General features: G+C 45.6%; 2 protein-coding genes across 3 annotated transcripts in view; one reads left to right on the forward strand and one right to left on the reverse strand.

The window, feature by feature from the left end:
• MTOR (mechanistic target of rapamycin (serine/threonine kinase)) overlaps nt 1-11661 on the forward strand; it is a 160412-nt gene that overhangs the window by 69978 nt on the left and 78773 nt on the right. The window lies entirely within an intron of this gene.
• Nucleotides 288-6987, reverse strand: ANGPTL7 (angiopoietin-like 7). The gene is made up of 5 exons (XM_011996601.1): nt 6324-6987; nt 3915-4015; nt 2495-2689; nt 1607-1805; nt 288-1413 (listed from the first exon to the last, which is right to left on the reverse strand). The coding sequence occupies exons 1-5, from the start codon at nt 6691-6693 to the stop codon at nt 1244-1246; spliced, it is 1035 nt and encodes a 344-aa protein (XP_011851991.1). The 5' UTR covers nt 6694-6987; the 3' UTR covers nt 288-1243.

The following is an 11661-nucleotide window of genomic DNA, read 5'->3' on the forward strand; positions in this document are numbered from 1 at the left end:
CTGGCCTGCTTTTGTTTCTCTATCCTAAGTAGAATAGAGGGTCTGATAAGGCTGGTTGCCTTCATTGCCCAGCCCCTGATGTGTAATCCCCTTTATGGAAAATTGTCCTGGTTGCTGCTGCCCTTTTGTCCCTCACCTGTTCCCTTTTGGCTTCTGCTCCCCACTTGGTTGCCCTGAACACCAAAACAAACCCCAGGCCTCTGTCACTGCTCACCCTCTGATTTAAATTTAACTTTTTATCCTGTTCTAAGTGGTAATGGTAAGAATTTAAAAAGAAAATACTGAAGTTTTGAAAGTGTTTATTGTAGAAGGAAAAGAAACGTTAAATGTTTAAAACAAAACCACAATATTTTATTTTTACAAAGCAAGATGCTTATATACAGCATTCATTATTAACTATAACACCATCTACCTTCAGTTTTCAGCCATTTCCTATAGACAAAATTAAAAGGAAGCCCCTTGAGCTTGTTTCTTACAAAGTAAATAAAAATAGGTATACCTGTATTAACTATGAATATTTTAAGGCAGTTTTGTGCCAGCATTCATGAGAGACTGTGTCCACCTCCTGCCGGTACTTCATACCTTTCAGTGCTGTACCTGACCAAGGCGAGCACGGGCAGTGCTCAGTCTGATTGCCAGACCCAGTGCCCTGGAGTTTCCTCCTCGCAAGTCCAGCCTGGGTCAGTTCACCTACAGCCGAACAATTTTTGTGTTTTAAAAATAATATGTAGACTCAAGATAATTTCACTGGATTTAAAAATAGAAATACCCATCTCCCACCTGCCTCCTTTACTCCTTTCTCTAACACTCAAAGGCCTCTTCTTTGAGAATCAAAATAATATGGTTCTTTTTAGCAAAGGGATTTGTGTTTTGCCCTCATGTAGCCTAAGCCTTAAAGAAAATAGATAAAGCGATCTCAAAATTATTTTCTTTCACAGACAAATCATATGGAAAAGACAAGCTACTGCTATGTCAGGGATCTTGGGCAGAGAGACCCCACTGAGTCTACCCCCTTGAGAAGGATGTGGCAGGACCCAGTGGGTTTAAATGGTTCATCCTGTTTACTGTAACATCCTTGGTACATATGATTTTATTGTGCTCCTTGGAGACTTATTCTTTCTTTGGAGAGTATAGGCTGTTTCTCAACCCTACCCTTTCTAATACTCTCTTCCTCTCCTCATCTGCCCTCATCTAATCTCCAGGTGTCTCAGTGTCTGCATCTGTGCTCCACGGCAGCCTCCTTTTAAGGCTTAAAGTCTTCCGGGCGGATTTTCATCTCCACCCGTTTCAGGGAGTAGGTAGATCCATGCCAGCCGTACCAGGTGATGCCATCCAAGTGCTTGTTGTGCTCGCCCAGGCGGTAGTACACTCCATTGAGATTGGAGTCTGTGCAGCAGTTGTACCAGTAGCCACCTGACATGAGAAACAGACCCAGTGCTAGTAAGTTGACTGTGATAGACCAGACATCAGATAAGGAGTTAGAGCCAGCATTAGAAAGAATACTAAAGCCGGAACATCAACTGTACAGTTATAATTCACTCTTTCTCCTCAAGTGGGATTATGGGCTTGCACCTGAACTTCTCGTTTCCGGTCCCCCAAGTCTCACCTTTGCGGAGCTGTGCACACTTGTCTAAGCAGTTGTCATTGTCCTTGTCCTTGGTGCTGAAGGCTGTGTTGTTATGGTACTGGAGGGCGTCGTTCCCCACATTGCCAGTGTAGTTCCCCAGGAAGAGGCGATAGCTGTTGAGTTCATTGCCCAGAACAAAGTGGCTATACTCAGCGTAGCGCAGGTTGCCCTCCCAGTCCTGTCAGGAGGAGCAGAGCCTTAAAGAAAGTGCAGCAGGCTCCATTTCATGCTGTCTCTATACCCCTTCTCTCCTGACAGCCCCGTAGCCAAACATCTTTTTATAGATGTGAATCTAATAAGACTTTATTACTTGTTTACCTCCAGTTTACTGCGTTAACCTGGGAATCAGAAAAGAAGGCTCGAACTTCTTTCCTGATTCACCATATGGCCTTGATTAGTCTCTCTATATTCCTCACTTTCCTGCCTATAAGGTGTAGCTATGTTTTTGCTGAATCCCACACAGAGCTGCTGTAAGAGAAATGTGAGGATATAGTGAGTGCTTTAAGACCTTCAGCAAGGGTCCCCAACCAGTATCAGTAAGATTTGCACCTAAAGGACCTCATGCTCAGCCAGAGCAGAGACTAGTGTTCGGCACAGCTGACTGTTGGATTTGCTCTACTCTGGCCTGGGTCTGGCCTCTTCTTGTCCCACCTACAGCCCCACTTCTGTTGGCGGGGGTGGGGGGTTGGGAGGTGCAGAAAGGAAAAATACCTATTTATCCTCAACTCTATTATAACTTGCAGGAAAACCATCACAATGAATATACAGATTTGTCTTGAATCAGAATAGGAATGGCACCCTCAGAGTCGTACGCAGTCAGGTGTGGTGGCACTGGTCCAGTCATGGGGCCCCTGGCCTTGTGCTTACCTCCATCTCTACACGCAGCCGGGTTGGCTGTCTGGAGAGCCGGTGGATGTGTTCATTCCCCAGCCAGAAGTCCCCACGGATGCTGCCAAAGCCCTGCTTGTACTGCTTCCAGTCCTGGTAGAAGGAGACAAGGCCACTTTTTCGTCTCTGGATGATGGTCCAGCCTCCACCTGAAGTCTCCATGTCACAGAACACCTGGAGCAGAGGGGATACTCTGGTGAGGGACTTGCAGGACAGGAGGCAAGAGCAAGAGGGCAGACTTCCCAATCTGTTCCTGTCCCTGCAGAGCCAGTAGATGCGTGCATTCCCGCAGTCACACTGGCTCACTCAGGCAGTGATGCTGCCCCACTGCTGGTGAGCTGGGGCGGGTGGTACACTGCTCTGGAAGAACGATCCAAATTGGGCCCAGGGGTGAGTGCACATGAAGCTTGAAGGGAAAAATCCAGATACTTTTTTTTTTTTTTTTTGAGGCAGAGTTTCACTCTTGTTGCCCAGGCTAGAGTGCAGTGGTGCAATCTCGGCTCACTGCAACCTCCACCTCCTGGATTCCAGTGATTCTCCTGCCTCAGCCTCCCTAGTAGCTGGGACCAGAGGTTCCTGTCACCACACCCAACTAATTTTTATATTTTTAGTAGAGACGGGATTTCAGCATGTTGGCCAGGCTGGTCTCAAACTCCTGACCTCAGGTGATTGATCCACCCACCTCGCCTCCCAAAGTGCTGGGATTACAGGTGTGAGCCACCATGCCTGGCTGAAAATCCAGATACTTTTGATGCTGCCTTCGTGTTTTCTTTTCTCCTCCCTCAAGGAATAGCTGTTCTAAGACATGTCAAGAGATTTAAACTAAGTTATGTGGTGGTTATAAGAATTATCTGATCTATGTTAGAAGGCTTGGTGTTTGATAATGATTTCAAGGGGCCAAACAGTTGCTTGGGTTTGGAGTGCAGGGCATAAACTTAACTGTTTGCATAGCTCTCTGGTGTTTGGTGTGTTTGCTTGTGTTTTGAGTTTTCGTTTCTTTCTTTCTTTTTTTTTTTTCTTTAATTGAAATAGAGTCTCACTCTGTCTCCCAGACTGTCGTGCAGTGGCGTGATCTCGGCTCACTGCAACCTCTGCCTCCTGAGTTCAAGCGATCCCCTTGCGTAGCTGGGATTACAGGCGTCCGCCACCATGCCTGGCTAATTTTTTTGTATTTTTAGTAGAAACAGGGTTTCACCATGTTGGCCAGGCTGGTCTTAAACTCCTGACCTGAAGTGATCCACCCGCCTTGGCCTCCCATAGTGCTGGGATTACAAATGTCAGCCACTTTGCCTGGCCGAATTTTCCTTTCTTTAAACTGTGAATGGCCCTGTTATTGCAGTCCCCTTGAGGGGGTGAAGGACAGGTATTAGGGTGTGGCCAATAACTGTAATGACCTCACCTCCAGTTCAGGGCTGCCCAGGAAGTCATCAGGAGGAAGCTTATACACTCCAGAGATGCGGTAGTTCTTCTGGTAGAGTGAAGAGCAGTCGTAGATGGCATCTACAAGAGAACAAACCACAGAGTGAGCATTTAGACCCGGGGCTCCATCTGAGTTGAATGTTTAGAAACTGAGCCTTTATTTCTACCCTGAGATTCCCACTGGTGTTAATTACCCATCAGTGTCTGCATTTGGGAGAGGTGGATATCAGGAGATCCAGAGGGGGTGTATTTTGGCTTCACTGGTGGTGGAGCAGAGGGTTAGGGAAGCCCTTCACTTGGATAGCATTAGTGGGACGTTCCAACAGGTGGTTTCAGGTTAACTCTGAAATAAATCATTCTGCTATAGCTAGGCCATGAATTCTAGAAATGTTACAGTGTATGAGGGCCACGTAACAGATACTCCTGTCAGATAGATTCAGACTTCTTAGACAGCCGTCTCTATAACACATCGGGAGTATCTCATAGAGTCTGGTTTTGTTGCTGTTTCCTGGTTGGTTGGTTATGTTGTTGTTCAGAGGTGGTGGCTACTGCCACCTGAGACCATAATTAAGGGAGATAGAGTTTATTATGTATTTTCCCCTTCCATCCAGCTAGAACCTCAAAACTCTCAGAAGAACCTTTGAGACCTTCCCCCCAGGAAGTTTTGTTAAAACAAGGAAATGAGAGCATTAGACAGGCCAGGTTTTTTACTCTAGGGCCATGGAGCTGCTACTTTATGCAGGATTTAGGCTCTGTAGTCTAAATACCAAAGAGCACTGTGGAAGAGACAGCATTTTCTGATAGGATTCAGAGAGTGCAGCCCTTAATATCCAAGAGAAGCTTCCTGCCCGCTCTGTCTCGGGGTGCTTTTCTTGGTAACCACTGCACTGGGACCTTAGAGAAGAGCACCAAGATGGCAGATGGGAGTTGTCCGAGGCGCTTAGGTTATCTTGCAAAGCACCTTGGGAAAGGGAGGCAGAATACGTATGCCTTCCCCATCACTGTTCTTCATTTCCCCTTAGTGGTGAAAGCACCAAATTACTGCTTCCTCTAAGGGGCTACCTCCTTATAGAATATACGGGTAACCGAGCACTTGGTCATAGAGAAGAAAAATAAGGAATGATGTCCTGGGCAAGAAGAGCAAGAGGCCTGGTGGGAGAGCTGCACTTGACCCCGAGAACCTCCTCGTGGGATGGCGAGAAAGCCTCCTGTTTGAATGAGCAGGAAGTGGCACAGTCAGATTCCTCTGTCTGGCCTGGTTTTCCACATGTCTGGTTTCATCCCACAGACCAAATCAGGACTCACTTGTCTGGAAAATGGCCTGAGAATACCTTTCTAATCCCAAGCTGAGGGCCAGGAAGTCCATGCTTAGAAAGTGATTAGTACATGTTGGTTCAGGTAACAATTTTCAAGCTCGGTTTCATGTTAAAACTTTTTCTTAATTTGAGCTGAGGGCAACCATTGACTTAGTCAGTAGAAGCTGATCATGTCTTTGTTCTTCATATAGTTTATAATGGGACCAATGGTTTTTATATCAGCAAGAAATGACATGTCTATCGGATATGCTCCTTATAACTAATACTTTCCTGATAATTTCAGAAAACCAAATTTTTAATCTCTAAACCATAAATTCATGATGACCTACCTGAGCTGAGTTAACCAGAAATAAAAGTTGTTTTGCAAAAGAAAGATTAAATTTATCTTATTTTTGGCCTATTAAAAATCTATATTTCAGCATTGCATTTAAAAAATCCTGTATTAGGAGAAATTCATTTAAGACCATGGAAAAAAGTAGACGTGTCACAATCGAGGAACCTTAAGGAGCCATATCCTTCCTGAACACAAAGGGACTCTTCACATGGCTGCGTGTCTCTACACTTAACTCTGAGCCAATGAGAAGAGTTACGTTTACAGAGAGAGGACCCGGAATTCCACCAATGCTCATGCCCGGTAAATCTTGGCAATACCAGAGAACTGTTTCTGGCAAAACTTTGCTTCCAGAGGAACAGCTGTTACAGTTTGGTGCTTCCTTGGAATTTCTTGAGATATAGCCTGTCAGCTATTGGTGGGGAAGTAGCAGAGCTGCACCAATCAGGAAGACTGGAACCCTGCTTCTAAGACTTGCTGGGTGACTTTGGGCAAACCATGTAATGTCTCAGCACTCTTAGATGGTAGGCTGAAACATTGTGTGGATAAAAGAGACCTGTGAAGGTGTGAGGTAACCTTACATAGCATTAGCAATCAAAGGAAATACTGCATAAGCCTTTACTAAAGGGAAAGTACACCCCCAAAAGAGGCCCCAGTAGTGGTTCTGATGACCAGGATATGTAGAAGCAGTGCTGTAGGTGGTGAGGCACTCCACGCTCCCGCAGGGGACTCATCTCCTTACCTGCGGAGGTCTGAGTGACCGTCTGTGCCGCCTGCAGCTGCATGATGTCGATTTGGTTGTTCATCTCAGAGTACTTGCTCTCGGCATCTGTGAGCCGCGACTCCATGCGCTTGCTGTTGCTCTCCAGCTCCATCACCTGCATGACCACGCTGACCCAGTCCCTTTCCTGCTTCTTGTTCAGTTCACTCAGCAGGCTGCTGAGGTTGGCGACTTGGGCCTTGAGCTCCTTCACCTCCTCACAGCAGGTGGCCGCTTTGAGCTGTGCTGGTGTCTTGCGCTTAGAGGGCTTCTGCAGCCATGCTGGGTGGCTGACAAAGGCCACAATGAAAATGCAGAGCCAGGTCACAGCTGAGAGAGGCTTTTTCAGCATCTTTTGTGGGTTTGGGTGAGGAAGGCTCTTCCTCCAGGGGAGCCTGGAGATGCCCAGCTGAGGTCTGCAAAGCTGCAGGAGGCTGACTGAACCTTACGCTTTCACTCTGAGGGCCTCGCCACTTTGTTGTTTTCTCTCTTTTCCTTGCTCTTTGCTGGCCTTTCTCAAAGCTTGAGTCTCTGACAGGGGAGCTGAATGGATAGCCTATAGCTTTCCTTCCCAAGCCCGAATGCTCCACAAGTCAGCATCTTAAATATTGTTTGCTGCCTGTACCTCCACGCCCACCATGGCCGCACCGGGCTTTAGCCCCTCCCAGCTCATCTGGGAGGGTCAGGTGCCTGTTGGGTGAAGTCAGCAGCAACTTAGGCCAGAGGAGGGGAGGAGGGAGATGGGGCGAGTCTTTCTTTCCTTGCCTGTACAGTCTCTGGGCTGAGACAAGAGGACTGTGAATTTGTGTGTTTCTAGTTTCGCCTATTAGATTATGCCCCTGCCAGCCACTGGCTCAACTCTATCAGTAAGCAGGGCAGGGTCAGAGGAATTTCCAAATTCTGTTCAAAAGGTTATATAACCATGGTGTGAGCGTTAAGGTAGGCAAAAGAGACGCTACTCACCCAGGGAGGCCTGTTAATGTGATCCATGCTGTTTATACAAGGATCTGGTATATTGTGACATTGTGCTGAATATGCTTTTAACTAGGCTGATTATTCCCATCTCTGATCATCATTTAGTATTTTATAAAATCCTTACTCAACCTGGATCTAACACTCTCTCACATTTGAAATCTTCCAACTTAGAAAAGTTCTAGAAATAGAAGAATAGAGTAAATATCTTAGGAAGCCAGAAAAGGACTTTGTAGCCACAGGGTTTGGACAGTTGTCTTTTTACATGCTTTCTCCTCCAACAAAGAGAGGGCCAGTATTAGCATCTCACACTTGACATTTTGCAAGGAGGTGTCAGAAGATATGAAAACTCAGCAGTGCCAAGTGTGGTTCTGGGATTGGTCACCCATGCTTCTGTCAGGTTTTAGGCAGGACAGAGAACAGGCCCATCCTTGGCCCGTGGCTCAAACTTGGAAAATATATTAAAATATAGAGAAAAAAAGAATCCCTATCACCTAATAAATCCATATCTACAGTCTCATTTCCCTCTTTCTATGCTGGTATGGTTTGCAATTTGAAATTATTCCTCCTCTATTTGTGTATGACTTTGTATCTAAAAAACATGAATATTGTAATTTTTCGTGTACTATATATGAAGGACACTGCTCTTTTGAAAACAAATGTGAAAAACATGGAATTTCAGCAAACATCCTTAAAATAAACTTTTCACTGAGAATCTATACAAAGATTCCTCTGTCCTTAAAACAGTAACTCTGTCTTTGGAACATACGACTGCCATTTCCATGTTATGGAGCCCCTCAAGCAGTTACTTGTACTGTTGTAGTCAGCGTGGGTCCTTCCCATATAAGCCTGATGCCTGACAGCTCTCCTCCCATGCCATAATCCCCCAGAGCTCTTTTCCAGTCAGGGCTTCTAGCTCCTCAGGAAGTAATTTCTGTTCAGGCAGCTGGAGTTACTGAACAATTTTTTTTTTCTCGGAATCAAAAAGCGGTAGAGGATCAGGTGGATCAGAGTTTGTTTTCTCACATCCCCAGCCTCCTTTGCCTGCTAAAGGGTGAGGATGTTACTGATACCCTTATAGCAACTTGGCATTTTGATCATAAGATTCTGTTGAGAATTGGCACTGTCTGCCAGTCTCTGCTCTCTTTTTGCAAATGTCTAGCCAGGCTGGGCACCACAGCCTTAGCTACATAGCATTCATTTCACTAAGGAGAATCTGGCCCCAAATGTTAGCATCCTACAAGGTCTGCTGAAAATGGGGATCTTCAAGTGGGTCTCTGGCCATCAAATGACACTGAGCTTAAACCACATGCCACAGAAGTGCTTTGCACCATACAGTCATGTATAGCAGGGGTCCCTAATCCCCAGGCTGCAGACCTGTACTTGTCCGTGGCCTGTTAGGAACAGGGCCACGCAGCAGGAGGTGAGCGGCAGGTGAGCGAGCATTACCGCCTGCGCTCCGCCTCCTGTCAGATCAGTGGCAGCATTAGATCCTCACAGGAGTGTGAACCCTGTTGTGAACTGCGCATATGAGGGATCTAGGTTGCACGCTCCTTGTGAGAATCTTAAGTACTGCCTGAAGATCTGAGGTGGAACAGTTTCACCCTGAAACCATCCCCCATCTCCCCATCCCCGCCCTGGTCCATGGAAAAATTGTGTTCCACGAAACCAGTCCCTGGTGCCAAAAAGATTGAAGACCACTGATGTATAGCATCCCGTGTGACCCTGCTGCCTTGGAACTCCCATATAACAGTGCAGCAGAGAAGGCACAAAAGCACAGTGGAACTTTGTGTAGTTCCATCCTGCTTTTGTTTATTCTTCCCAGTAGCTCAGCCAAACAGGAAAGTGTTATGAATTGATTCTTATATCTGGGCAGAAAATGAATTAATCATTCTTATTTGCACCTCATGTAACAGTCCCTTTTAGGAAAGGTAGGAGGAGTTCATAAGTTTGGATTGGAAGCATCTAGCCTTTAGCATGAATGTCTGGTCTTTGACATTTATTTTCTGGAAACTTATTTCTAACATAAGGCAATACTTGAAGACAGAAGACAGAAGCTCTTGAATTGCATAAGCTACCCAAATGTCAATACTCATCCCCCTCCAGTTTTGAGGAAAAGTAGCTAATTAAGGATATTTCTCATGCCAGAAGATTATCTGTTTTCTAAAACATCCTCAACCTTATGATGTCCTAGATTCTGAATATCTAAATGAAGGAAAAATAAGTCCTTGTTTTGAGCACAGCTAAGCCAGTAGAGAAAACCATGAAGGATGTGGAGGACTAAAATGGTATTGCCTTCTCTGAAAGAGGCTTTTAAGCCCTTTTTCTGCCTTTCAGTGAGCAGAGTGACCATAAAAATGGGAATTAACTGAGAAAATCTGGAAAACCTGGGTTGGATACGATTTAGATTTTCCTTTTCTCCATTTTGCTGGTGTTGAAAGAGGGCTAGCTTGGTGCTCCTGGAAAAGATGTTTATGAAAATCAAGCTTATGTTCTTAATGAAAAAAGTCAGTGAGGTTGTACTCAAACTGGAGATTCTCAAAGACTTCACAGTGTTTGGGCCGCACTGCCATAGGCTGGCACCAAAGTAGTCTGAGTGTCACAGGGCAGGGGAGCACCTAGGGGTGGTCTCTCCTTCTGTCCAGAGAGGAGCATCAGATCTCATCTGCTTGAAAATACCCCATTGAAGAGTGGGTATTTTTTCTCCCCACTCTCAGCTTGTGGAATGAATACATCTCAGAAGAAGCTGCCTTGCTGTTAGTTTTAATTGTGTACCTCAAAGGAATATTTCACTTCTTCTGAAGTCTTTAAATGAACCACAGCCTGCCATACTCTATACAACCATTGAATCTCTGCCTTTCTTTTTCTTTCTTTCTTTCTTTTTTTTGAGACGGAGTCTTACTCTGTTGTCCAGGCTGGAGTGCAGTGGTACAATCTCAGCTCACTGCAAGCTCCTCCTTCTGGGTTCACGCCAATTCTCCTGCCTCAGCCTCCCAAGTAGCTGGGACTACAGGTACCTGCCACCACACCCAGCTAATTTTTTGTATTTTTAGTAGAGGTAGGGCTTCACCGTGTTAGCCAGGATGGTCTTGATCTCCTAATCTGGTGATCCACCCGCCTCGGCCTCCCAAAGTGCTGGGATTACAGGCGTGAGTCACTACGCCTGGTCAAAATATCTGCCTTTCTGGCACTCCATCCCATTCCTATCTCAACTGAAAGCGCAAGTCCATCACAGAAAATAATTTCATCTTTTCCCTAAGCTTTCTAATTTGCCACTTCTACCAAAGAATGTGTCCTGAACCTATTAGAAGTCTTTTCTCTCAGGCCTTCTCTTAGAGGCCTGTTTTGTTTTGTTTTGTTTTGTGACAGGGTTTCACTCTGTTCAGGCTGGAGTGCAATGGGGCAACCATGGCTCACTGCAGCCTCAACCTCCCGGTCTCAAGTGATCCTTCCACCTCAGCCTCCAGAGTAGCTGGGACTGCAGGTGTGCACCAACACAGCCAGCTATCTTTTTTTCTTTCTTTCTTTCTTTTATTTCTTTTCTTTCTTTCTTCCTTTCTTCCTTCCTTCCTTCCTTTCTTTTCTTTTCTTTTCTTTTCTTTTCTTTTTTTGTAGTGATGGGGGTCTCACTGTGTTGCCAGGGCCTCGAACTCCTGGGCTCAAGTGATCCTCCAGCCTCAGCCTCTCAAAGTGCTAGGATTACAGGCATGAGCCAGCACACTTGGCCAGAGTCCATTTTAAATTATGGAATATAGCAAAAAAAAAGTCTCTCTCTGATTTCTGTCAGGACTTTATAGCTCAGTTAGCCACCATTCAAGTTGCAGAATCCAATGATAATGCTGGCCCAGCATCCGGCAGTCTAAACAGCTGAACTGACAGTGTGATATGTTAGGATGGGAGACACAGAGGACAGGGAGGGCCTCCCAGAGAAGTAATACCTAGGTTTTAAAGAAAAAGAAGGAAATAGCCAGGAAGGGGAGAGGATATTGTGAGCAAAGGTGCAGCTATGTGAAAGACTTGGACTAGTGGGAGAATGTAAGCATTCTTGGCCTAAGGGTCAAGGGGAAGAAGAATGGCAGCAGAAGCTAAAGCTGGAGAGGTGGAGGGGCCATGCCCGGGGAGCCCAGGTGAGGAGCGGGACTGATCCTCTGTAGACATGGGAAGGAATCCTAAAAGTTTTTCCCTCTTGTTCCACTGTTTTCCTGAGTTCCACCAGGAAACTGGCCTTTGTAATTGTCAAACAGTTTTTTTTTTTTTTTTTTTTTTTTAGAGACATGGTCTCATTCTGTTACCCACCCTGGAGTGCAGTAGTACAATCATATAGTTCACTGAAGCCTGGAACTCGAGA

This window comes from Mandrillus leucophaeus, unplaced genomic scaffold, assembly GCF_000951045.1.
Source record: "Mandrillus leucophaeus isolate KB7577 unplaced genomic scaffold, Mleu.le_1.0 Scaffold52, whole genome shotgun sequence".
In the NCBI taxonomy this organism is placed as follows: Eukaryota; Metazoa; Chordata; class Mammalia; order Primates; family Cercopithecidae; genus Mandrillus; species Mandrillus leucophaeus.

Bases quoted from the DNA above. Each gene is read 5' to 3' on its own strand.
- ANGPTL7 (XM_011996601.1), bottom strand. From the start codon at position 6,693: ATGCTGAAAAAGCCTCTCTCAGCTGTGACCTGGCTCTGCATTTTCATT. The intron at 2,690-3,914 runs GTGAGGTCATTA...CCTCTGCTCCAG, and splicing joins TGGGCAGCCCTGAACTGGAG to GTGTTCTGTGACATGGAGAC. The intron at 1,806-2,494 runs GTAAGCACAAGG...TCCTCCTGACAG, and splicing joins GGCTGCGTGTAGAGATGGAG to GACTGGGAGGGCAACCTGCG.